General features: G+C 43.6%; 1 protein-coding gene across 1 annotated transcript in view; it reads left to right on the forward strand.

Annotated features, from left to right (window-relative positions):
* Positions 1–26093, forward strand: part of WNT2 (Wnt family member 2) — a 41850-nt gene that overhangs the window by 12616 nt on the left and 3141 nt on the right. Inside the window, exon 4 of the mRNA XM_059932682.1 lies at positions 12426–12690. Within this exon, the coding sequence (XP_059788665.1) occupies positions 12426–12690 (265 nt within the window). The remainder of the gene's footprint in view (positions 1–12425; positions 12691–26093) is intronic.

Genomic DNA, 26093 nt, shown 5'->3' on the forward strand with positions numbered 1-26093 from the left:
GTGTTTACATTGTTATTGGCTCATTAGGGGTTCTTAGCTATTGACATCATGTTGACTGAGGCAACATGGAGGCTGGGGCTCTGGACACTGGTTCTAATACTTGAGCATGACCTTGGACAAGTTACCTAACAAGGATTGCTACAGAAAATAAAATATATACACATATGCACCAGGTTTTAAGCAAGCCTAGGAGGTAGGTACCATTACTATCCATATTTTCCATATGAAGAGACTAAAGTCTATATAATAGGGTGGCCGGAGTTAGGAAACAAGTTGAATTTATTTCCTAGCTGAAATTCAAACTTAGCCTCCTGTATTTTACATTTATATATATTTAGATATCCTGTATTTTATATGTGAGAAGTTTGGAGGGCAAAGGATCCAGAGTTTCTAGTTCTGTGCTCTGCCCAATCCAGCACCCCTCAAGGTCAGTGCTGTGGAGCGCCGGGCCTGCCCCTGAGCTCGGCCCACTGGGGCACCAGCACAAAGCAGATACTTCCAAGTTCTGACTACAGGAAATACCTCCAAAGTCAACACAAATGGATATTGTACAAGATGTAAGCATAGCCTTACAGGCAAGTAAATCTTGGGCCTAATAAAGACTTCCAAGAATAGATCCTATGATGCCACTTAAGATAAATAATACATAATGGGTCTGAACCAAGAGAACTGGGTGTGATGAAAAAGAAATCACTCTCAAAAAGTAAGAAATATCAACAGAAAAGAAAGTGATAAAACTGAACTGAATTACAGAGCCAGACTGCTTTAACCTCCTGTATATCCTCATCAATGTTGAGCATCTTTTCGAAGCACAACTTTCACTTAGTACAGATTTATGTTCTGACTGGCCATCTCTGTTCATAAAATGAAACGCATTCTGAAAAATTAGATCAGTTCTGCCAGCCTCACCTCTCTCTTGTTGGACCCAAAGATAGAATGTTTTTGATACTGTCAATCTTTTACCATGTATGAATCAAAAACTAACCAGAATTAAAGTCCCAAAGCAGAGAAAACTGTTAACAAAATTGTTACAGTTCCAGGTAAAGTTCTATTATTCATAGAAAATGTTTTTTAGACTGGCCTCATTAGTCAATAAGAATTATTATATACATGGTTAGTCAACGGTAATGTTCTTGAATTCCACAAATAAGTTCCACACCTTATATTTCCTAGCTAAGCCCACCCACAGTCACTGTTTTTAAACAATAACAGTGCTCAAGAAATCACAATGTCTTATTTAAGTTAATAAACGATTGCATAAGCAAATCAACTGCACAGTTTGCTAATAAGTATTCCTTGTTTTCCTAGTTCCAGAGCATGTATGTTTGAAAGATTTGTTGGTCTGGTTTTCAGTAACTCTTAGAGATGTGGACCTGTCAAAGGGACTTAATTGTTAATAAATATACTTGGCTTTAAGCCAGCATCTGAAAATTAAATAATATGTTTTTAATGTGTGTTTCCCTCAGGAAAACTGATATAGGACCAGAAATATGGTAGTTGCTTTGTGGCATACACCCAACTAAAAAGTGAAGTACTAACACTTCTTCAAATGCTCAAGTTAAACTAAATACTTTAGTTGAAACATAGCATATAAAGACCTAAAATAAATTCTAAGCAGGATTTCTAAGGCAAGGTCAGTAGTTATGTTTGCATAGATTTCATATGGTATAAGGTGGATTGCCCTTTTTCTTTTTTTTTAAATTTTATTTATTTATTTATTTATGGCTGTGTTGGGTCTTCGTTTCTGTGCGAGGGCTTTCTCCAATTGCGGCAAGCGGGGGCCACTCTTCATCGTGGAGCGCGGGCCTCTCACTCTCGCGGCCTCTCTTGTTGCAGAGCACAGGCTCCAGACGCGCAGGCTCAGTAGTTGTGGCTCACGGGCCTAGTTGCTCCGCGGCATGTGGGATCTTCCCAGACCAGGGCTCGAACCCGTGTCCCCTGCATTGGCAGGCAGACTCCCAACCACTGTGCCACCAGGGAAGCCCTGCCCTTTTTCTGATAGGGAGAGAATCAGTATAGCAGGACACAGGGGTCATAAACTTAGCAAAATGCAGGTACTTACAAAAAAAATTCTCATGATCTGCAAAGAAGTCTTATAAAGACACCCTGGCGTTGCTTGGGCTCAGTCTCCAAAAAGCCTGAGTTAAGAGACTAAAATTTCACTCTCCTTGGGAGAAGTTCATCTTATTAAAACTGTCAAAATAATTCTTTGTGGACTAATTTGATGTGCAAACACTAAATGTAAAAACTTTTGTAGAACCCATCCACTGAAACCAGAGACCATGAACCCCCCAGAAGTTCATGAGAAAGGCTGGCAGAGTGATTTAAGGTGTCAACCTGGTGTCAGACAGGTTTGGGGTACGTCCTGCCTCAGCTACATTGCCTGTGAGACCTAGGGCAAGGTCCTCAGGGTCTAGGTATGTCAATATCCTCATCTGTAAAATGGGGATGAAAATAGTATATGCCTTATATGCTTGTGTGGATTAAATAAAAGTGCTTAAATCAAGTGCTCAGCATGGCTTAACATATGCTAAGATCCTAATGAATGCTATGCCTTGTTATTATGCTCTGACCTTTAGTTGGGATAAATATAAAATAGAATTGTTCTAGCTTGCACAATGCATGTATTTCCTTCTTCCATGCCCCTCCCCTTTTATTTTTTAAAACAGTCAGACTTTTGTTTCTGTGGTATAGAATATTAATATTTATAAGTTTCTTAAATTCTAAGAGTAGAAAATAGCCTCTGCAGATCTGAAGGCTTAAAGTGCTCAAAATCAAAGATTTAAGGGCCATCAAAAATCTACTAAGATTGTAGCACTGACAGAACAATGAGCTTACTGAAGATTTTTTATTGAGAAAAGTTTTATATTAAGCTAAAAATGGTTTCTATGAGGCTAAATGCCAAAAGAATACTCCTGTCCTTAGCAGTCACATTTATTCATCTTTTTAAAAGCAGTGAACTTCCCTGGTGGCACAGTGGTTAAGAATCCGTCTGCCAATGCAGGGAACCTGGGTTCAACCCCTGGTCCAGGAAGATCCCACATGCCGCGGAGCAACTAAGCCCGTGCACCACAACTACTGAGCCTGTGCTCTAGAGCCCGTGCTCCACAACAAGAGAAGCCACTGCAATGAGAAGGCTGCATATACTGCAACAAAGAGTAGCTCTCGCTCGCCGCAACTAGAGAAAGCCCGTGCGCAGCAACGAAGACCCAACACCGCCAAAAATAAATTAAATAAATAATTTTAAAAAAATAAAAATAAAAGTAGTCATGTCAAGTGAGCAAAGGTTTAGTGATGAGATGCCACAGAGTAAACACTGGTGGGATTAAGCAAATAGTGAGGGGAGGTGGTTGATGAGGAATTGCGCTGGGCGCCTGGGGGATATAAAAAGCCATGAGGGCTGTGAGAATTTACAAAGAGGGGCCTAAGAAGTAGGTTGAAAATGGAACCTTGACAGCAGTCCGCATCAAGAATCAAAGAAGGAAGTGGTACCAGAGAGCCTTTAGAAAAGATTCGAGACCAAGTGGGAAACGGGACCTAAATGTGTCATGGGCTGAGGCCTGTTTCTGGAAGAAGCTTTCAGCATCACACACTGGAGAGAGACAGCAAGTCACTGTAATCGATTCTTTTTTGAGTTCTTTCTGTTATAAAAACAATACTCACACAAACAAAAGTAACAAACTGAGCAGTGCAGAAGTGTGTCTCATAAAATGAGAACATTTCCTCCCCTCACAATCCTTGTCTCCTTCCAGAACATTTCAAAGTGCAATCGGACTCAAGGCTGTGGACAGAACATATACTATTTCACCTCTTCCTTCCTCCCTCAGACCTCATTAAAATTATAGTAATGGAATATAAATGGCTTAAATCAACAATAAAGAGAATAGTCAAAGAAATGAGAGAACTCAACACATTTCTGGAAAGTGGAAAGGGAATGAAGAAATCGTAACATAAAGCAGGATGGAGAAGCCTCAGCCTAGAAGAATAAAAGCAGATGAGGCGGGGTGGAGGGGGGGGGAAACAAAAGCAGATGAGGAATGTGGAAACCAAGATACCCTGAGAAAATTTCAGATACAAATGAGCACTGGAGAGAAGCACAGGGCTGAAAATTGGGATTAACTGAAAAACCCATTGGTGGCATAAAGAACCCCATCCCCTCCCCTTCACCCCGAAGCAGAACTCCTGGAAGTCTAGTGTCAAACCTTCTAGGCTTTCTGCAGTTAGAGTCTCCAGAACAGCCAGTGTCCTACCTACTCATTAGAAAGCAAACCTCTGGTCCACAAGCCCCATCATATAACCAGAGTTCCTAAATACTTTTTTATGACTTCACTCTTAAATATGAAGAGACTGTCCAAGAATTAACATATATTTGATTAAATTCAGAAGCGTAAAAGAAAGCAAACAAACAAAAAAGCAGTAAGTCAGGCAGGGATGAGAAGAAAATTTTTTAAAAGCCAAGAAGATCCAAGAAGATATTAATATCCATGAACAACAAGAATGGATGCTTTGAAAAAGTGACAATTAGAGAACAAGAGAGAACTTGGAAGAGAAAGCCAAAGAGGAGGAACCCAGGCACATAAGCCCTGCTCCTTCTTCTAAACTCACCAGTTGGATAAGTCAGTTGTCCTACCCTGGGGAGAAATGAGTAAGGGGATGGAGAGAGCCAGGAGTGTTAGTCTAATGGAATTTATTCCTCAAGAAGCCAGGAAGAAAGTATTAAAACTATAAAAGAGAAAATATGAGACATGGAGGATTGAGTCAGGAGGTTCAGCAACTTGACTAATTGGAATGCCATAAAGAGACTGAAAAAGTGTGTGTGTGGGGGGGGGGGTTGAATATTAAGAGAAAACTCTCAGTGCTGAAGTTTCTAGATCAAAAGGGCCCACTGAGGGCTGAGCAGGACTAATTTTTTAAAAATCCTAAATATATCATTGTGATATTTCAGAACACCAAGGATAAGGGAAGGTTTCTAGAACCTTTCATGTAGGGGGTGGGGGTGGGAAAGTGAAATGAAAACAATAATCAGTTGCCAGAGAATCAGCCAGACATCAGATTTCCCATCTGTAACACTAGAGGCCAAAGCCTGTGAAGCAATAACTTCAGTTTTGAGGGAAAATTATTTTCAACCCAGAATTTTATAACCAGCCAAACTATTAGCCAAGTGTGAAGGCTCAATAAAGACATCTTAACACACAAGATTCAGAAAATGCATCCCCCATGCGCCTTGAAGGAGTTACTCAAGAAGGGGCTGCAGCGAAGAGAAGGAATGAACCAAAAAAAGAGAAAACATGGCATCTGGCAGAGCAGAGTGTCCACCTAGGAGGGCATGATCCCAGCTGTGTCCAGATAGGACTAAGAAGATGCAGGACCATGGAACCCCCAGGAAACGAGGGGAAGTAATGGAACAGTTGGAATGAGCCTGAGAGTGGAAGACGTTAGGTTACAGTAAACGCACTTGGTAGCAAGTAAAGTGAGAAAAAGCCAAACTTCACTCCAGCAACATTCTTCTTCAGCACAGAGGCTATGCTATTGGATCAGAGATTATAAAATGCAGTCCTTGGTTATGCAGTTAACTGTTTGACATCCATATTTACTGTTTTGAGTTTTTAGATTCAACATCTAGACATACCATGAGAGACTTAACTATTGTTACAGAATTTTAATGCTCTCGTGTTTGTCACCACAAAAGGACAGGCCCTGTACTTAATAAATGAATGAATGAATGAATAAAATCAATGTCATGAAAGACAAAGAAAGGCTGAGGAGCTGTTCCAGACTATGAGAGACATGACAACTAAGTGCAACATGTGATCCTGGGCTGGATCCTGGACCAGAGAAAACAATAGCTCTTAGAAGAAGGAGGAGGAGGAGAGGAAGGATGAGAACAAGGGGGGAGGAGGAGGAGCGAGCTTGCGGGGGGTGGGGGGGGGGGGCGCGGGAGCAGACATTATTGGGACAACTGGCAAAATTTGAAGAAGGTATGTAGATTATAGTATTGTACCAAAGATGTTAAATTTCCTGACTTTGATAATAGTATTGTGGTATTTCAGGGTTAAGAGATGCCATGTCTACAATTTACTCTCACACATAAGATAAGACATTTATGTATCTAGACTATTTTCTCTCTGTGCATGTGTATGTGTGTGTGTGTGTGGAAAATGACAAACCAAATAGGGCAAAATATTTAGTAATTGGCAAATCTGAGTGAAGAGTTCATTGTACTATTCTTGCAACATTTCTGTAAGTTTGAAATCATTTCAAAACAAAAAGTAAAAACAGCAAAATCTATTAGTAATCCTAAAAAAAAAAAAGAAAGAAAGAAAAAAAAGGACAGGCCCTGCTGACGGAGACTGGGAAGAAGAAGGGGAGGAGGAAGGAGGGGCTGCAAATATCCTCGTCTCATAAGAAAGAGCACCAGTAACTTTTGGAACTAGAAAAGGTGTAAGGGTGCTCCTCGAAGTTGGAGAGATCGTCAGAACCAACCGTCACACAACCATGCTGGGAGCTGGGGTGAGGGAAATGAGGTGTGAATTACGTTATCACCCCCCCCCCCATAAGAAGAAGTCTATCAGGAACTATCTAATGTTGACCGATACGTAAACAGAGTGACTGGCAGAGCTGCCGGACTCAGCTGTGCCGACCGTGCGTGGCGCCCCTCTCCAAAGGGCTCCATTCACTGCACTGTCACTGTAGATTTGTTTAGTTATGAAGAGAATTTTCTGGTGGATGTCCGTATAGTATCTGGAGGATGGGATGTCTTCCTCTGTTTCTCACAAAGCTGGCGGTCAGCTAGCACAGAACTGGTCGTATAGACATTTGGGGAACCACCACAAGGGCAGAAGGCATTAAAGGTGACCGCTCTGGGGCTGTACCGTGCAGACCGGGAGGGGAGATAAGAGGAGAGGGTGCAGCACAGGGCTATTGCTTTTCACTCTCTTTTCTGGACTATTTGATTTTTTCAAATCATGCGCACACAGTTCTTTAATTTTAAAATTTGAAAGTAATAATTAAAAACAAACAAACACAAAAAAGCCCCAGACTGGCAGCGCCTGGGATGTATGTCTCCAGGTCCCCCCCCCCCCACCCCCGACCGCTTCGTTCGCTCATTTCCTTTAAGGTGCAAATAAAAGGTCTGCGGCCTGCGGCGGAAGCCCACCAGCCCCGCAGCCAGCGCCTCCCGAGACCCCGGGGGAGCGGCCCTCCGGGCAGGACCCTCCACTACAACCTGTCTCTCTGAGAGCGCTTGGCTTTTACTCCACTGGTCGCCATCTTTCGTGCCCTCCAAAGCAGCAGCGGCGCAAACTGCTGCTTGTGGGAAATTTTCCCTGGAGGTCAGAACATTTTGGAGACATAGGGTAGGACACAACTTCTAATTCAGTCATCAGATATCCCAGTTCCTAGGACCTAAGTCCTAAGACCGACCCCTCGGTGAGAATTTCTCACCTGCTCCGGCCCTCCGTGGGCCCCGGACTCTGGCCGTGGTGCGCAGGCCCCTTCCTTCCTCCGCTGCTTTCCCGGGTGTGGACTTGATTCTCAACCTGGCTGCGTATTAGAAGCACCTGAGACCGGAAGTACCATCAAGGCTGGGCCCCACCCCCAGGGCAGGTTCTGGTATATTCAGCTCCGGGAGAGGCCAGGGTCTCTGTGACGGAAAGGGTCCCCAGGTGATTTTAATGTGTATCCAGAAGGAGAACCCCTGCTCTTCTCTCTCTAGGTGCCAGAGAACAATCCCCAAATTCCTGTGTTTTTTTTTTTGTTTGTTTTTTTAACTCTTTCCAGGTCAAGCAGCCCCTCAAACGGCAGCCAGATTGTAAATGAACATTCTTTCCCTTCCTTCTTCTCTGTGTATGCACACATACGCAGGCCTTTAAAAAGTGGATCATACCACATATACTGTTCTGCATTTTGCTTTTCATCTGACATCCTTTTATACTGTAAGAATGATCTACATCATTAATCAAAGACCACGTCATATTCCTTTATTAAGCACATACCATAATTTGCTTAACCCTTGTCCTGTTGATGTCATTTGGTTTTTTCCTAATATTTTGCTATTGCTAATTATGCTGCAGCGAACATCCATGTGGGTGTGCATCCTTCAAAACTTGTGCAGATATTTCCAGAGTGTAATCGCAAGGTCAGAGGATACCGTACATTCTCACCAACAGTTTGTTATAGCATCTCCTTTCCATACTCTTACCAACACCAAGTATTATCAAATTATCAATCTTTTTACTATTTGCTAACCTGCTAGGCAAAGAAAAAAAAAGGTGTTACATTGCTTCAGTTTGCATTTCTCTGACTACTAGTGAAGTTGAACATCTTTTTGTCTCTTTGTTAGTACTTTGTATTTCTCCTGTGAATGGCCTGTTTCATAGATTTTTGATGACAATTAGTTTGGAAGATGCAATGTAATTCCTCCCCATATCTCTCTCAACTTCTTTTCTGTCCCATTATAATAGGTCTCTAATATTATTCATTTAATTCTTGATTTATTCAAAAGGATAGAGGGAAGCAGAGTATGCACAATTCAAAAGTTGAGAAAAACACAGTGCAATTTATATGAAGATTTTAAATGTGTTTTTAGAAAGAGCATGAATCTGGGAGTGAGACATATCTGATTCACATCCTAGTCTGCCTCTGTCTAGCTGGGTGACTCTGGGGAATTTTACTTTCCTCACTGATCCCGGGTTTCGTGGGAAAAATAACCCGCTGTGCCTAATCATGGTAATTAGATAAGATAATGGGCGGAGCCTGGCACATAGTGCAGTACTCAATATGTGGTACGTATTATTATAATGTTATTACAACATTTGAATATTGGAATTCTTCCAGACTAGGCAACCTTATTGTGAGCTTCTCCATCCCATTTCTTACTCTTACCTCAACTACTGTCTAAGTCAGGCCGCCTAGGCTTAGGTCCCTTCCCTCTGCTTCGCTGATGCAGTGGGGTATTGCCCTCTTCAAGGTTAAGGGTTTGAATTTCAAGTCTGCAAACCTGCGACATAGAAGAGGTGGAGGTAGCACCCAGGTGTGATTGAGCACTTCCCGGACTGTGTGTTAGCAATGGGGCCTGGAGATGCAAGCAAACCCAGTACCAGAGAAGGTGTCTCACTTTCCCCCTTGGTTAATTGTCAAGCCCGTGATTAATCCACAATCAAGAACTGACCTAGAGTCTGTCGTACAGAGTGAAGTAAGTCAGAAAGAGAAAAACAAATACTGTATGCTAACACATATATATGGAATCTAAAACAAACAAACAAAATGGTTCTGAAGAACCTAGGGGCAGGACAGGAATAAAGATGCAGACGTAGAGAATGGACCTGAGGACACGGGGAGGGGGAAGGGTAAGCTGGGACAAAGTGAGAGAGTGGCATGGACTAATATATACACTACCAAATGTAAAATAGATAGCTAGTGGGAAGCAGCCGCACAGCACAGGGAGATCAGCTCAGTGCTTTGTGACCACCAAGAGGGGTGGGATAGGGAGGGTGGGAGTGGGGGAGACGCAAGAGGGAAGAGATATGGGGACATATGTATATGTATAACTGATTCACTTTGTTATAAAGCAGAAACTAACACACCATTGTAAAGCAATTATACTCCAATAAAGATGTTTAAAAAAAAACAAAAAAAGAACTGACCATGGTTCCAGTGGAAATACTTTTGGTTATAAGTAACAGACCCCGGGGACACTAAATAATGAGGAAAACTTAATATCTTGGATGACGAGAAGTCTGGAGGCAGGGCAGGGCCACAGTGGGTTCATTCAAGCAGTTCAGCAACACCCTCCAGAACCCAGTTCTTCTGTCCTTCCAGACTGCCGTCTGCAGCTTGTTCCTTGTCCTGCATTGGCTGCCTCGTGTCCCAAGTGGGCTGCTGCAGAAAGCTGCATCCAGAGACAGGGAAAAGGACTTTCTCCCCTTTTAAAGAGTGAAGAAACCTTTCTTACAAGCCTCCCAACAGATTATTCCTAACATCATATTGGCCCAAATTGAATCACCACAGGCCCTCTGCCAAAAAAAATCAGTGGCAATTAGTATTATTGATTTGAGCTGCTCCGGGTCAGAGAGAAGCCGGGCCACTTCTGAAGCACGTGGCTGCCCAACACCTGAAGAGAAGTTAGCAAAGAAGAGGGAAGCGGCTGCTGCCACTCAACAGTGAATGATGATGATGATCGACAGGGTGTACCACGGCCACTGCCGTGTGTATTTATAAGGACTCACAAGGTGTATTTTAAATTAATATGCAAACCCTTCAGTTAATCAAATAATTAATATGCAAACCCTGCCATTTGCATATTTTAAATTAATATGCAAACCCTTCAGTTACCAAGTTCGAACTTTGCAACCTGGAAACTTAGTATTACAAAGAAAGGGAAGTAATATTTCCTGTTATTTTTAAATCTAGGGGTATTACTTATGAGTAAATAACCCAGCTTTTAAAGGAATAAGCTTTGAAGGATGAGCATTCATAGTCAATTCCCAACCGCTTGGCATGGAGTGAGTTCTGCGTGGCACCATCGAGATCTTAGGATAGAGGGCTCCTGGACAGGTGACCCAAATGGGGCAGACTGGGGGAGCCAAGACGGCCCTCCTAGGCGTGTTTCTCTGGCAGAGGCCTGCTGTCCAAGTCACCCGGTGAGCCTCATACCAAACACCTGGAATATAAAGATAGGGGGCAGGGTGGGGGCCATATGGGGAGTGTAGTTCCAGAAAAGGAGTTCATTCTAAGAAATCCTTTAAAGATCCCTGGGACCTGGGAGACCAAACTAATGCCGTTTCTCCTGCTTCCTTCTCTGTCCTTCCTTCCAAAGCTGGCTCATCCTGAAGAGGACAGATTTCAAATGTAACAGGGCACAGTCCTCCATGAGGGGCAAAGCGGGAAACGTGTGGTGCCAAGGCCCGAGCTGGGAAGGGGATGAGTGAAGGCACACCTGTGGAGCCGCCATGCTCTCTTGGCTCCTTTTAGAATGCTTTTGTGGGTCTGACCTTCTGGAGTGATGAACATTTCTGCACACGTAGTCCTATTGATACTACAGCCTTGTTCAGAGACTGAGTCTGTGGAAGAGGAAAAACCAGGGCAGAGTTACCTGGGGTGAGGCCCCGCGGAGGGAGAGGCAGCCTGGAACATTGGTTTCTGTGGAGTGGGGTGGAGGGTGAGCTAGCGCGCTGCAGGGAGCGCCACCTGGGCTGCGTTCTGGAGCCACCCACCCGTACCCCATACCTAGACCAATTATACCAGAACCTTAGGGAGTGGGCTGAGCAAGGTTCAAACTACCACCTCCAAGTTCTTAGAAATAGGTCTCTCAATGCATTACCCTAAGAATTTTGTTCCTAGTACCACCTTGAATAATGTCATCAAGGGGTTTCATTCCCCTTCTGCCTGTGCCCCCCACCCTAGATACCCTCTGTCTTAGACATGCAAATGGAGAGGATGGGGACCCTCAAAAGGCAGGTTTCTCCTCCTCTGCTCCATGACTGAGCTGAGGACCAAAGGCTCAGACTTGAGATCTCCAAGGCCCGTCTCTCCCACTGCCTTTCTGAGTGTCACTGTGCTTTTGGTATCTGATGAGGGAGCCCCTAATCATCCCACTTGCCTCTGCTTCCTCTCTACGAAAGAACAGAGCGAGCCCAGCCCTGTCTGCTAAGCTGAATAACTTGGCCAAAGTTGAGTGATAATCTCCCAAATTTAATGTCACCCTGAGGGTCACCAACTGACTTGCCAGTGTACCCTGACTCTGTCCTATACCAGCTGTGTAACCTTGGACGAGTGCTTTAACCTCTGTAAGTCTTGTTCCTCAATCACTGCAAAATAAATACTGTAGCACAGGATTGTTGTGAAGATCAGGGTCATCAAGATAGAGTCCAGAAAGCATTATCACAATGCCCAGAACATGGAAAGCACCTCAGAAATAGGAACAATCACTATTATTGTTTTATTGAAAGAAAACGGGCTTAGCGATTACTTTGTTAATTTGAGTAATAGTATACATTTCCAATATATTGATAGTAAAGCTATATTTTTTTAGAAAATACTCTAATTCATTCCCTCAGTCTTCAAGCTGGTCTCATACCCCAGTAAATTCAAATTAGTGGGGCTTTTGTTATCCCCCTAGGGAAGCTCGTTCGCAGTCAGGCGCTGCCCCCCGCCACCTGCTGCAGTGTGGTATGGCTGAAGAGACCAGCAAATGACCCCAACATCTCCCAGTCCTGAGCCCCAGGCTCCTGGGTCTTCGGTCACTTCTTTTTTTTCCCTTTTTAAAAAAACTTATTTGATTGAAGTATAGTTGATTTGCAATGTTGTGTTAATTTCTACTGTGCAGCAAAGTGATTCAGTTATACATATATATACATTTTTTTCACATCCTTCACATGTACGTGCTGGAGTCTGCCTCCACTGAACTTGCCCGTCTTCTCCCACAGGCTGTAAAGCGGTTCTTGAAACAGGAGTGCAAGTGTCATGGCGTGAGCGGCTCATGTACCTTGAGGACCTGCTGGCTGGCCATGGCCGACTTCAGAAAAACGGGCGATTATCTCTGGAGGAAGTACAACGGAGCCATCCAAGTTGTCATGAACCAGGATGGCACTGGTTTCACTGTGGCTAACAAGAGGTTTAAAAAGCCGACGAAAAATGACCTCGTGTATTTTGAGAATTCTCCAGACTACTGTATCCGGGACCGAGATGCAGGTAAGTTCAAAACACTTTATTCACAGCACCTAATTCTTCCAACAATCAGCACTCTGCAATTTAAATGCAGAGTTAAAATTTAAATGCAAAGTTCTGTATTTTCCGCCTGCCAATCCTATAAGCGCAGTCTGCTGCCTTCAGGTTCAATGCTCAGGTTCTTTATAATTCATATTTAAAGTGCACAGAGAGCTCTCCTAAGCACCTGGAGAAACTAGTTGATAATGTGCAGATTCTGGAGAAATGGGAACCCAACAAGAATGCACATGGCAAAAAGTCAACGTATGCAGATTAGCAAAATTCTTCAGCCTGGACAGAACTCTAATTCGTGGGTTAATGTCCATATGTAGAGAAACACAGCATCTTTCCTGTGCTCCTGAGGCTGAGAGGAGGACAGCTTTGCGGTCTATCTGCTGCCCCTTTAAATCCCACCTCTGTGACTGTGGAGAGGGTCCCAGGGATTTACAGTTAGCCTGTTCTGAAACCCTCCATACTTCACACTCCCTTGCTCCTTCCACAATGCTCAGAAGTTGCCAAATACTTGAAAGCAAGAATTCATCCCCACTGGCTCAGCTGTCGGTGAGCAGTGGAAGAGGGCTGCGTAAGAGGCAGTTCATTTATTAAAGCCACACCCTTCCCTTGACAACGGCACCTTCTCTGTCCTGAACTCACTCAAAGAGCAGCTCCGTCAGCCTTAGCACAGCTGTTGCCATCTGTGGGTTTTATACACATGCTTTCCTCCACCTCTTGCCCCTCCCGGTCAGCACTGAACTCCTTGCTTAGTACCGTCCATGCAAAGACTCTGGTACAAAATAAGAATGAGTACAAGTCTCAGTGGAGAGGAGGTGATGGAGAGCCCACAGCCAACTTGGCTGAAGCCAACTTTTCAGACTTAGTAGAAAGCAAGGGAATTCATTACCAGGAAAAACATCCTCGAATTCAAGTTCTGAGTTTGTTTTTCATTCCAAAGTAATTGCAAAGGAAACAGTAAAACAGTGCAGACGTCAGCAGCTCCTATCACAGGTCTGACCAAGAGGCATGATTACCAGGGAATGTCACAAGAAGTCCAAAGCCTCTTCTTTGTCCCCGAGTGGTTGAATTTCCTTCATGGTTTGATGAGCTGATTCTTTGCAGCACTGGAGCAAGTTTGTACATGCAGCCTCTGGATTAATAACTGCTGAGCGAAAGGGCCAGATGCTGTGCCCTGCTGCATTCCTCACATGCTTTGCGACCTCTAACAAGTCATCCTACCTGTCAGGCCAAAGTTTCGCCGAATCCCCAAGAAACCTGTGCGTTGGTACAGGAGGGTCCCAGAGGTCTGGGTCCCTCTCTGCCATTAACTAGCTGCTTAACCTCAGGCTACTCAGATGGGCATGGGGCTGATGACATCAGGATCATTTTAGGAACTATGCACTGACTCCTGTGTGCCAGGTACTGGGCTGAGACCATTGCACACATGGTCTTATTTAAACCTTAGCGCCTCCCTATGACATCAGTGCATTGGAACTGATTACTGAAAAAAAAAGAAAAAGACTAAGAAGAGGGTGGCTCCTGGTTGATCAACACCAACCAAGAACCAAATTCACATCTTATTTTTTGAGATCAGATAAGCACCCTGGATATCATCATCCCTATTGTACAGATGAGAAAAGTGAATGACCAGCTCAAGATCTCATTGGTCTTGGAGGAGACGGGTGTCCAGCTGTCTGACCCCACAGCCTGTGCTCCTAACCTTAACACTGCAAATTGTCCTTACCTTTCTCCCAGGGCATGTATTATGTGAAAGGCCTGGTGAAGCAGAAACCTCATTTTAAACATAAGAGGACCTGCTTCCTCGGGACACCTTGTCTGGTTTTTTGGATTGAAGCAGTTTGCACAGTGAAGCAAATGGTTATGCTTGATGAACATTTAACTGCTTCATAGATGGTCATTGAAATAAAGACCTTACTTTCTCTTCCCCACAAAGGAGATTTGGAATCAAACCCCTGCTGCCTCTTCAGGATACTAAGTTATTCCTGCACACTTTGCTTTTTCTACTGCCTGTATTAGAACACAATTCTGTTTCTCGATCCTAAAATAGCAGACATATCTGCAGCACCTGCCACGTGTTAGGGCTTGATCTACATTCTCTCACTGAGTAAGGTGGGTATGTTATTATCCCACTTCCTGGGAGGGGCAACTGAGGCTCTGACAGGCAGGCTATGGATTTTGCCCAAGGGCTCTTGATGGGCACGAGGCAGAGCAGGGACTTGAGCCCGAGTCTCCACACGCTTGTAACCATTTTACTCTGCCTCCCAATGCACCAGCCACTGGGCACACTGCTGCAGGTGCAGGCTTTCTGAGGGAGGCTATATAATTTACCCCCTCTCCTAATTTATTTCTGCTCTATTTTAGGCTTATTTTAGCTTCTCTGATTTAAAAAGATGTGAATTGGGTTCTGGGTTGGTGTTGATTAACCAGGAGCCACCTTATTATTTTTTAAGTAGCCAGTTCCATTGTTTTAGATCAGATTTCCACTAAGATGCCTAGGTTAGTCATAAATTGTCTGAACTACACTTAATGCCTTTTTTTTTCTGCCTAGAAAAATGCCAGAGTCATCCATGAAAACTTGCAATATTTCTTTTGAATTCTCTTGACCATTGGATGATTATTTTAGTGAAAATATGATTCAGGGCATTTGATATCATGTAGAGAAAAGTTTGGATTGCTGACAGTATTTTTTTCATTGTTCATATTTGGACAAATAACACATACAAATAGCACACGTATGAGATGCAGATTTTCCCTGAGACAGCCTCCTTCAGCTCGCATAGCTGCCAAGGGCCTTGTGCTGGTCTGTGTAAAGACAAGGCTTTCTCCTGGCCACTTTCTACTGGAAATTTCTGTAGAATGCAGTCTAGCAAGTCAGTCAGAGTGTGTGGTTCGGAATCTTCCTGGAGTAGCTCATAACTTCTGATTGTAGAGGCAGGGAGATGTGACAGAGTCTGGGACCTGTGAGAAGGGGAGATTCCTGAGCCCAACTCAGTGGCATTCCTTCTCCGGGCTCTGCGCCCTTGTTTGGGTCAGTGCTAACATCCTATGGTGTATGTTAAAGAAGCACTCACAGTTAACGAGTCAGGACATCACTGAGGGAGTCTCTCCCCTCACTAGGATCACACGACATCAGGAAGGACCTGTTTTCTGGTAAATGGAACATGTTCAAGATGGGTTACCATCAGAGGTATCCCAGGCTCTAAGATAAGTCAGAAGTTTGCAGTAAAATTTAAATCAAATAACATATATATATATTCACTTGCTCTATTAAAATCGATATTAACTTTTCCCTAGATTACACCTCAAACTACCCACTCTGCTGTGTTGTGGTTATTTTGTTTTATCTTGCTTTTTTTTATAAAAAAATATCATGCACATTTAATATTCAACTGATTGGGCACCTTCTCCTTGTCAGCACTTGGAAAAGCAGTGGTGGTAAGCAGGTTGAATATTGTCAAGTAATAGATATTTGGAACTGGCAGACTTTAGTCTTGCTGGTCAGCACCTGCTGCCTGTTCAAATTCGCTCATAATCTGACTGAAGTAAGCCGGCTTCTTTGTCATTTCGGTTTGTGGAGTGGATAAAGTCTGCAGGTCTAGTCCACTATTTTCCAAAGTGAGGGCCTCTTCAGAGACCTACTGAATCAGAATCTCAGGAAAACCCCTGAGATTCTGTATGCTTTTCAAACTCAAGCACATCAAAATTTGAAAAATCCATGATTTAGGTAGTCCATGGTTCCTGATTTTCCCATAAGTATTAGGTAAGAAGAAATCCAGAGAGATTTTTTTTTAAATAGCTGATCTCTTGCAAAGGAAAGAAAGCTATTTATTTGAGGAGCTCTAAATAAATGTCATTCAAAAATATCCCTGCCCTGACTTACCCAGTATAAGAGGGTGTCCTTTCACATTAAGGCACTGCATTTTCTGGAACCCTCTTTTACTGGGAATAGCACACTGAAATGATCTCGGCCATCAAAGCTTCCATTGGAATTAGTTTGACAGAGATCAGCAAGTCAGCCCTTTAGTGAAGTCCTGAAATAGTGATACCAGGACTAGTGAATTTTGGTGAGAATTACAGAAGGGTGAGTCAAGACCCTAGGGTATTCCTGGGTGACAACAGACCCAGACCTCAGGTGAGGAAAGGTGATGGGAACTTTGGGTGAATTCCTACTGAGAATCAGGCCGTGGGCTACAAGCTTTATGTGTATTTTCTCTGAATCTTCACAGCTGTTACCTCCATTTACAGAGAAGGAAACTGAGCCTCTGAAAAGTTAACTTGCCCAAGATTTCATGGCCTGTAAGTGATAAACAAAACAAAATAAATAAAGTCAAAACTGAAATCTATACTCTTCTCACCTTACTTCCTGAAATTTGATGGTAGTGACTGGGGGGCTGTGTAATAAAGAGGCAGCACGAGGACACAGAACATAATTGGATGAGGTGCCCACAAAGCAGGGAGGTGGGAGGTGGAGAGACTTGACCCATGTCCAGCTCAGGTTGCCTGGAAGCCCCTTTCAATGACAAGCCCTTCCAGAGTGTTAATGTCTTCAGTTGCTCCTAAGAAATGATAAGCTCAAAACCTGATTAAGGAAGATTTTCTTATGGCAACAATAATAACAAAAGACATTTTCCCCCAGTCTTCAACTGAAGAAGGTGAGTGCTCTGATGTTCAACTATAAATACTCCCCAGAGATTCGGAGAGTAGGTACAGCCATGTGATGCTGTGCATGTGACATTTTGCAGGCCAAACGAGAGGGCAGATCTAGGAACTGGGCTTTCTGGGAAGGGTGGTTCTGTGGTTATCTCCTCTGGTTATTGCCCCAGGCATCTGTAAATCAAAGAAACCCTTAAGTTAGAGATAGGTGCATCGCTAACTAAGGAATGCTGCTGTCCTCTCCGGGGCAGCGTCTGCACCTAATCACAGGCCACTTTCACTGGTTATTTTGTAAAAACCCTGACCTGGGCCAGAGGTCACCCTGAGGTCTCTTCTCCCACTGTAGAAAACAAGCAACCCTCCGCCTCTTGTCCAGTCAAGTACAAAAAGCAAATGGAGTTCAACAGTTGTTTAACTTGTTGCTGAAAACCCGATACAGGTTTCCCTCACTGTCTGGAAGTAGAGCCTTCCCATGGAACCTTTCGTAAGCCGAAATGGCGTAAAGCGAATAAGCAATTACCTTAGGACACATCTTGCTAATAGACGCACAAGATAAATTGAGATAAAGCACAAATCCTCACAGACTCCTTTCAAAGTGATGGCGCCTTGATGCTGAGATGCTGTGTGGGTCCTGGGGAGCTTGATGGGGGGGGGGGGTCACCCCTGCTGCTCAGGTGTGCGCTGCCTCTCTAACAGCTTGCTGCAAAAACAAACGCTGAGCGCTCTTTTCACTTTTCGCCTTTTTTTGTAAAAGCGAAAATTCTCTTGGGATTTCTTCCAGTTAACAACAACAACAAAAAAAACAGGTACCAGTGTAGGTCTTTCGTAAAAGTGAAATGCTCGAAGTGAACTTTCTCACCATCGGGGGTTACCTGTACCTGGCTGAGAGCTGCAGGCTGTGAACGATGTAAGACCTCCCTCGGGTATCACAGTTTTTTCCTCATTAATCATCTTTAGCAAACAGCTCAGTACCCATGGGAACACACAACTCCAACCACGGCTTACAGAGTTTGGTGTTCTAGACCTGCCCTGTGGTGTGGTCTGGTTTGCAGAACCTCTGACTGCTGTGCTTGTGACCTGATGAAAAACAAGGGAACACCATGTCAGCCAATAGCAGTGGGTGGACCTTGTTTTGATACTAAATGTACAATTCCCACCAGGACACCTGAGCTCCCTCATCTCGTCATGGAACAAATATTTATTAAGCCTCTTCTGTATGCCAGAAACTACGATAAGCCCCAGGAATGCAAAAATGAGGTAGACACACTTGGTCCTTGCCCTCGTGGTTTCATAGGCCTCCTTGTCCTTGTGGACGAGCCAGGTGGGTGGCAGGCAAGGAGACTCAGGCTAGGTGCTGGGGAACCCTGCCTGGACAGGAATGTGATTTTCTTAGGTTTCAGTCCTCACTCCATTGCACTATTACAAGGTCTTACCTTACATTTGTCACTTTGAAAAGTAAAGAATCAGTTATTCATTCCTTTCTGTGTTGAGCTTTATTGTAGAAATTTCATGAACTGATACCTCAAAAGTGCTAGAACAGGAGAGAATGATATGAAAAATGTACTGGTGAAGCTTCTAAGTCACCATTTTTCCTGTCTGTCCCACTGGATTCTGATTCCATGATGGCAGGAACTATATGTCTGTTCACCACTGAATCCCTGGCATCTAGTACATAAACATGTGTTGAATTGAATTAAATGGCAAGCTATAAACAACATAAAATATGTTCATCATATTAGGTGGATTCTTATATTGGTGCAGTGTCATAGCTTAAAGATAACTTTACTTTCCTTTGACAGGTAATTACTAAGCACGTCTTCACTCATCACTGATTACTTTATAATACACAGCCTGTGAAAATTCCCATTTAAGCTTAAGTGTTAAATGGAATTTTTCCTCATATTCAGCTGCATTAGTGGGGCATTTACAGAGCTTAAGATGCTGCTGGCTGCCCATTTCCTTGGATGAGATAAGAGGTCTCAAATAAATGCAGCAGCAGACTCTGTTGCTTTTAGCTGCCACCACATACTCAGTTCTTTTACTTATTGGGGGGGCCTTTTTCATTTACTGTTATCAGTGGGATTACTGGGTAGTTCATCTGATTTCATCGTTAACATAGCAAAATACTTTTTACCTCCAGTGCTATTTTATGTTATAGGCATGATCTATAAATCTGCATTACCTTTTGGAATATAGATTTGCTAGAATTACTATACTTTTAGGATACACTAAAAAGTACCCTAATTTGAATTAGTTGAAAGTAACAATCAGATTGAATTTGTGAAAATTTTTTTAAAAAGGGAATTTTTTTCTTTCAAAAGAAAGAAAATTGCAGAAAAAAAAATTTTTATTTTGAAATCTTTGACATAATTTAACTACTAACAACAAAGGATTTACCAAATAGACATCCTTTACTTTTTTTGGAAATAGAAAAAAATTATCTCTAATTACCATATTAATGTGTTGCAAGCAAAAGAATGTTTAAGTACTTTAAAATAATGTATTTGCTTACTTCCTTTAAGCTTTCCCCCTGAAACCTATTTTGTGCTAGTGTGGTAAATCTCCTTTTTAAAATATGCAAATTTCATATTCCTAGGGAAAGAGCCCTGTATTATAGACTAGGAGACTTTGGTGCTACCTATTATTATTTCTACTGATTACTAATTGGGTAGTCTTGGGCAAATTAACTTCTCAGGGTCTCTTAAGATATGTATTTCACCTAGAAATTCCTAAGGTTCCCATGATTCAATTATGAATGAATGAGTTGTTCATTAATCTTACTCTAAGTTTGCAATAACACAACCTGAACTTGATGCCACAGACTCTCTTAAGTTGTCATTTTGAATTTCTGTCATTTAAAAATGTGCCACATTTCTTGTATATATTCTCTGTGTATCAAGTGAGATAATTTGAGTAAAAACCTGGCTTTTAGCTGGTCTATTCTCCCATAGTGCCTGGGGACTGGGTAACCCCTCCCTGGAGAAGTGTGCCTTCCTTTGGCAAGGGAAGGCTGATCTTAATTTTTAAGGAATTGATTTTAATATTTAATAAATCAGGAAGTATATGTTGACCACCTGAGCACTATGCAGTATATAGAAGAAATATAAGGCCTAATGCTGTCCTTGGGAAGCAAGATGCATGAGAAATCATCAAACATTTCAAAACAGTGTATGAGCTCTACTGGCTGACGTGCTGACGTTATAGGACTCAGGAAGGTGGTCCAGGCGGGCTTGGAGCAGCCACGGAGCGCTCTATGAAAGGTGCTGAAGTAGGCCTGAATCTTGAAGGATGGGAAGACTTTCAATCTAAAGGAGTTCGAGGAAAGTCCAGTGCAGCAGATGAGAGTAACTCTTATGAGCAAACAGTCTACACGGCTGTGACATCAGAAAGTCTCTTCAGGAGATGGCCTGATTAGAGGACATGGGTGGAGGGCAGTGGGAAATGAACTTGGGTAGGCTAGCTAGTGCCAGATATGGAAAACCTTGACACGTCTAACCTCAACAACTTTAATTCCACGATAGGATTTGCTAATTTAATGGGACATGCTTTCCTGTGCCAGTCAAACCTGTCCTAGTTATTATGAAAATGTTGAGTAAAACCCTCTGAGATAAGTGGAGAGACTTTGTCCTTCCCCGCTTTAGCTTTGCAATCACTGATGCGAGGAAGGGGGAAGCCTTCCAAGTAGATGAATGTGCGGTCTCTAACATTTGCTCTTTAACATTCTTTTCTTTCCTCAATAAATCTGTGTTGTGAATGACAACGTGCAAGTCAGCCAGAGGAGAAACAGCCTATTGGATGACGGGCTTAAGTGAATCTTGCCTTATGCCCTAACGGTCAACATATGGGCTTCTGTCAGCCTGGAGTGGCAGGAATTTCCAAAGATACAGGCCCATCCAGAGAGAGAGAGAGAGAGAGCGCGCGCGCGAGAGAGAGAGAGCGAGAGAGAGCGAGAGAGAGCGAGAGAGCGAGAGAGAGAGAGAGAGAGAGAGAGAGAGCAAGAGGGAGTGCCCTTTCTCCAGGTCCCTGAGGTGTGGGTCTGGGAACTATTAGCAAAAGCCCTCCATCCTCCTCTGCTGTCAAGAAGATGCATGTCAGGGGAGACAGAAGTGTTTTTGCGCTGGGAACCCTGACTCCGCCATTAATTTTATAGCTCTGGGGATGGGATGCTTGATTCTGTAAAGTTCCCTCAGCACTGCTTCACCAAAGGGGCATTATGTGGTCCCAAACTTACGTGATTTAGAAACTCTGATTCTTCATCTTTTTCCCATGCATATGTGAGCTCTTGTGTGAATCAGGGTGAGGAAAACACCTGTGGAAGGAGAGAGGTTCATCTGGCTGGAACCCGTACCTTCCCATGGTTACAGACTGCCCGGATTTTACGGGCACTGACTCTAGGCCGATGATCTGATGACAGCGCGGTATGAAAATGATAGATGAAGGTTTGGGTCCACTGAGCCTGAGTCTGCACCACTGTGTCTGGGGACTGGGATCTGTACCCAGGCAGGTCACACATCTGGGCACACTTCACAAACCTAAAGCAAAGGGAAGTCAGGGAGAAGAGCTTCCAACTTGTCACTTCTCTTAAGTGAACTGAGTAAATCAAAGTGTAGTAAGAAATAACATTATAAAGCAATATAAATGATCTTTTAAATAAACATGTTAAATCTGAAGCATCTAAATATCTGTTTATCCATTTAACCTATCAATTGGGGAGACTAATATTAGGGCCATTACTCAAAAATATTTTTAAAATTTCTCCTTTGAAGTATTTTTAAAGCCAGCCACACAGGCTTTGTAGATATTGTATGATGAAAATATTTGACCCATAAAGATCAATTAGGCATTTGGAAATGGCGCAGAGAATCTTAGAATGAAGTCTGAGAAGAGTTAGGTAAGCGATCGAGCTATGCCATTTCATTTTTGGTGAGATGCACATTGGTGCTGTAGGCTTTCCTGAACCAGAGAGTTCTGTTTAGGGACGGTTCCTCCCAGAGTCTTCAGTCGCGGCCACATCAGCAACATATATTAGAACCAACTTGGGAGCACGTGTGTTTTGGAGATGTGCATTCTGGTATTGCAAAGTATTTAGTCTGTCTCATTCCTCAAAAAGGTGACAGGAATCCAACAGGAATATCAGTACGGGAAAAATGCAGTGTAAGCTACAAATACCATGTTAACAAGCCTTGTTCACTTTCTCACAAAACTTCGGTTGTCCTAATTGTCTACGGCCTATCACGCATTGGAGGAAAAGGTCCCCTCCAAAAGAGTTATATGTCAGGACCTTTGTGAGTTCTTCAGTTAATAAAATAATGAAGGGAGAGAACAGGAAATCTGCTAAAGCACTGATCACATACTGTTACACATGAGCCTGCTTTCTGGGGCCTGGCGGGACACGAGGCCAAATCACAAGGTCAAGAGCTCCAACTCTGGAGTCAGACAAGGCTTCTCCAAATCCTGACCCTGCCACCTGCTTGCTGTGTGATCCCGGGCAAGTCACTTAACCCCTCTGACCTTCTGTTTCCTCATTTCCAAAACAGTGATGATAATAGTACCTACTTTATAAGCACTTACGAGAATTAAATGAGATGATGCAGGCAAAGGCTTATCACAGGGCCTGGCCTGTGTAAGTGCTCCACAAATATTGGCCCCGGTTATGAACAAAAAGGAGAGAAAGAGGATAAAAAAGAAGGTAGAGGGGGAAAAAAGAAAGAAGAGGGGAAAAAAGAGAAGAAAAGAAAGGATAGAAGAACTTCAGCTCTATCTGGCTTTGAAAATGTGAAAACTGGCTCTTCTGGTAGGTGTAGCTGGCTTTATTTCCCCAGGGCTCTTGTTATGGCCTAGGTGGGATCATCAGATTATCTAATGAGTGACTCATTACTTAATTAGCTGGTATATTATTTAGAAAAAGAGATCTAAAAGTATATGTCGCAAATATTCAGAACTAAACAAGGAGCCAGGTCATAAAACTCAGTGGCTCCTTTTCATAAAGCACATGTGAGCGCTCTCTCTCTCTTTCTGTCTCTCACATACACATATATGTGTATAATCTTGTATATATATATATATATATGTGTGTGTGTGTGTGTCTATATATATATATATATATATATATATATACGTATAGTCTTGATTCTTTTTATTTCAAGAATAATGGTGATGGTGATGTTTTCTGTCTTGCAAACACTAATGGGAAGTCCCTAAGACAGTAGAGCCCTATTGTAATAATGAATCCTTATTATAATTTCAATACAGGAAGCAAAACCAACAAGTTTTGTGTAGCTTCTGCACTCTGGCAAACTCTCTTTTCAGGGTTTTGATGAAATGGCTCTATATTCTGCTCAAATGGCAGCAAGTGTCAAAACTGCCCTTCCTCCCTGCAGTCTGTCATCAGATCTAATGAGATCCAAACCCCAAAGCAGGGCCAGTTTGTAGTCCTTCACTAGGCAGCCTCATCCTCCCCTCGGCTGGCCCATCCTGGTGCCGCTGACCCCTCAGAGGGGCCATTGCTGCTCCAGGCTGGCACCCCACAGCCTTCTCACATCAGTGGCTCTCAACCTTCAAAAACCCATCTCACATTTTCTTCTGGGCCTTCATTATGCCCTGTTTGGGCAGCCAGTGGAGAGTGGTAGGTTCAGATTCATTGTGAATTCCAGCATTGTGTAGCTGAACACTGAACTGCGGAGAGAGCTCAGTGCCAGAGTCTTTGTCTCCTTTTCTGAAACCACTTCCTAGTTAAGCTCTTGCCAGCGGCCATCGCTTTGCTCCCCTCAGAGTTTGGATGGTGTTGAGGCCACTTCACTGGACAACCTTCTGTTCAGTTGGAGTCTAGTTCAGTTTGCTGCATTTGGGGGACAAAACCCACCAGGACCATTAGTCCAGGCTGAGGTAGACCACAAGATTCGACGTCCTTAGGCTTGCAAGCCGCCGGGGAAAGACCATGGAGTTCGACGTCAGTAAAAGGCCCCCAGCCTGATTCAGGAATGAGACATTTGGCCTCCCAGTCCTGGCCCCTGGGCCCCACAGCCCCAAAGGGGATAAAGAATTCTAATTGCATGGTTATGTATTTATATTCTGATAAATGTATATCAGTGGAAGTGAGGAATACTTATTGATGTGCAGGGCTTATGAACAAAACACATAAAAGGTCAAAACTCAGTTACCTCTGAGATGGCAGGTGAGAGCACTTTTCACACCCCCTAGGGGTCTCACTCACACCCAAGGCTTCAGTTGCCACCTCTGCCAAAGATTTCCTAATCGGCGTCTCCATCCTGACCTCTCTCCTGAGTCCCAGAGAGGATTTCAGTGACCATTCCTACCTGTATGGCACACAGTCACAGCCAACTCAACATGCTGAAAACTAAGCTCGTTATCTTTCCCCAGAGCCTGCCCCGCCCAGGTGTCCCCCACCTCAGGGAATGTCCCCCGCGTAAACCCCGGCACTCCCGCCAAAGCCTGGGGGCGCCTCTCCACTCCCCTCATCCTCTCAGCCACTTGTCCGGTCAATCACCACGTCCTGAGGTGCAGCCGCCTCAGCTTCCCTCGAGGCCGTTAACCTCTCCCATTCCCACTACCACTGTCTCCATCCAGGCCACATCATGTCCTGCCCAGAGTGCTTTATTGGTTTCTAACTTGTCTCCTGGCCTTCACCCTGGCCCCCCTTCAATCCAGTCACCCATAGTGATTCTTCTGAAATACAAGTAAAATCACGTCTCCCTTTTGTGTAATAACTCTCAATAGCATTCCTCTGCCCTTGGTTAAAACGTAAACCCCTTGACCTGTGACACACGGCCTTTCACAGGCAGCTTCTACCCACGTCACTGGCTCATCTCCTGCCACTGTCCCCTTTGAGCACTGCCCTCCAGCTGCGGCCAACACTCTTCCAAGTCTTTGCGTCTGTGGCCTTAGCTGCTGCCTCCTGCTCCTCTCCCTCCTTACCCTCCCCCTTCTCTTCTTGTTATTGAAATATAAAATGCATCCAGCAAAGTGCGTGTACCACATGTGTACAGCTAAGTGAACTGTCTCAAATGAGCACCCCCAGGTAACATGTGCCCAGATCAGGAACCTGAAGAGAACAGTATTCCAGAAGCCTCCTTCAGGCCCCTTTTCACTACCTCCCCAAGAGATATCACTACCCTGACTTCTAATAGCACAGACTAGTTTTCCCCACTTTTGTACTTTATATAAATGAAAACCTACACAATGTATCAGGTAACTCCTGCTGCATAGCAAACTACCAATCAACGTAATGGCCTGAAATCACCTTAAAGTTCCACCTTCAGCTTCATCACTCCTTGCAGCTCTGCTCTTCTGTCCACTTCATCACCAAGCTTCTTGCAAACTGCCCACACTCTATCATCACCTGGCCTCTCCTCCTGTTCACTCTTCAATCCACTGCACCCATCCGTATTGCTCCACTGAAGCTGCTCTCATCAAAAGGCATGAGTTACCTCCTTATTGTTGAACCAGATGAACAGTTTTCAGTCCTTTCCTACTTGACACTCCCCACCATCCAACTCACCCTTTAATTCAGTGAGTCACCAAGACCTAGTGATTCTTCCTCTTCAACCCATCCTGTATTTGTCCCACTTCTGTCTCCACTCATTATCTCTTGCCTGGACTAATCCAACAGCCTCAAGATACCTCCCTGCCCCAAGCCACTCTTCCAGATTTATCATTTCAACATATTTTTCCCTGAATAGAAATCTGGACTGGCTCACCAC

This window comes from Balaenoptera ricei, chromosome 9 (assembly GCF_028023285.1).
Source record: "Balaenoptera ricei isolate mBalRic1 chromosome 9, mBalRic1.hap2, whole genome shotgun sequence".
Classification (NCBI taxonomy): domain Eukaryota; kingdom Metazoa; phylum Chordata; class Mammalia; order Artiodactyla; family Balaenopteridae; genus Balaenoptera; species Balaenoptera ricei.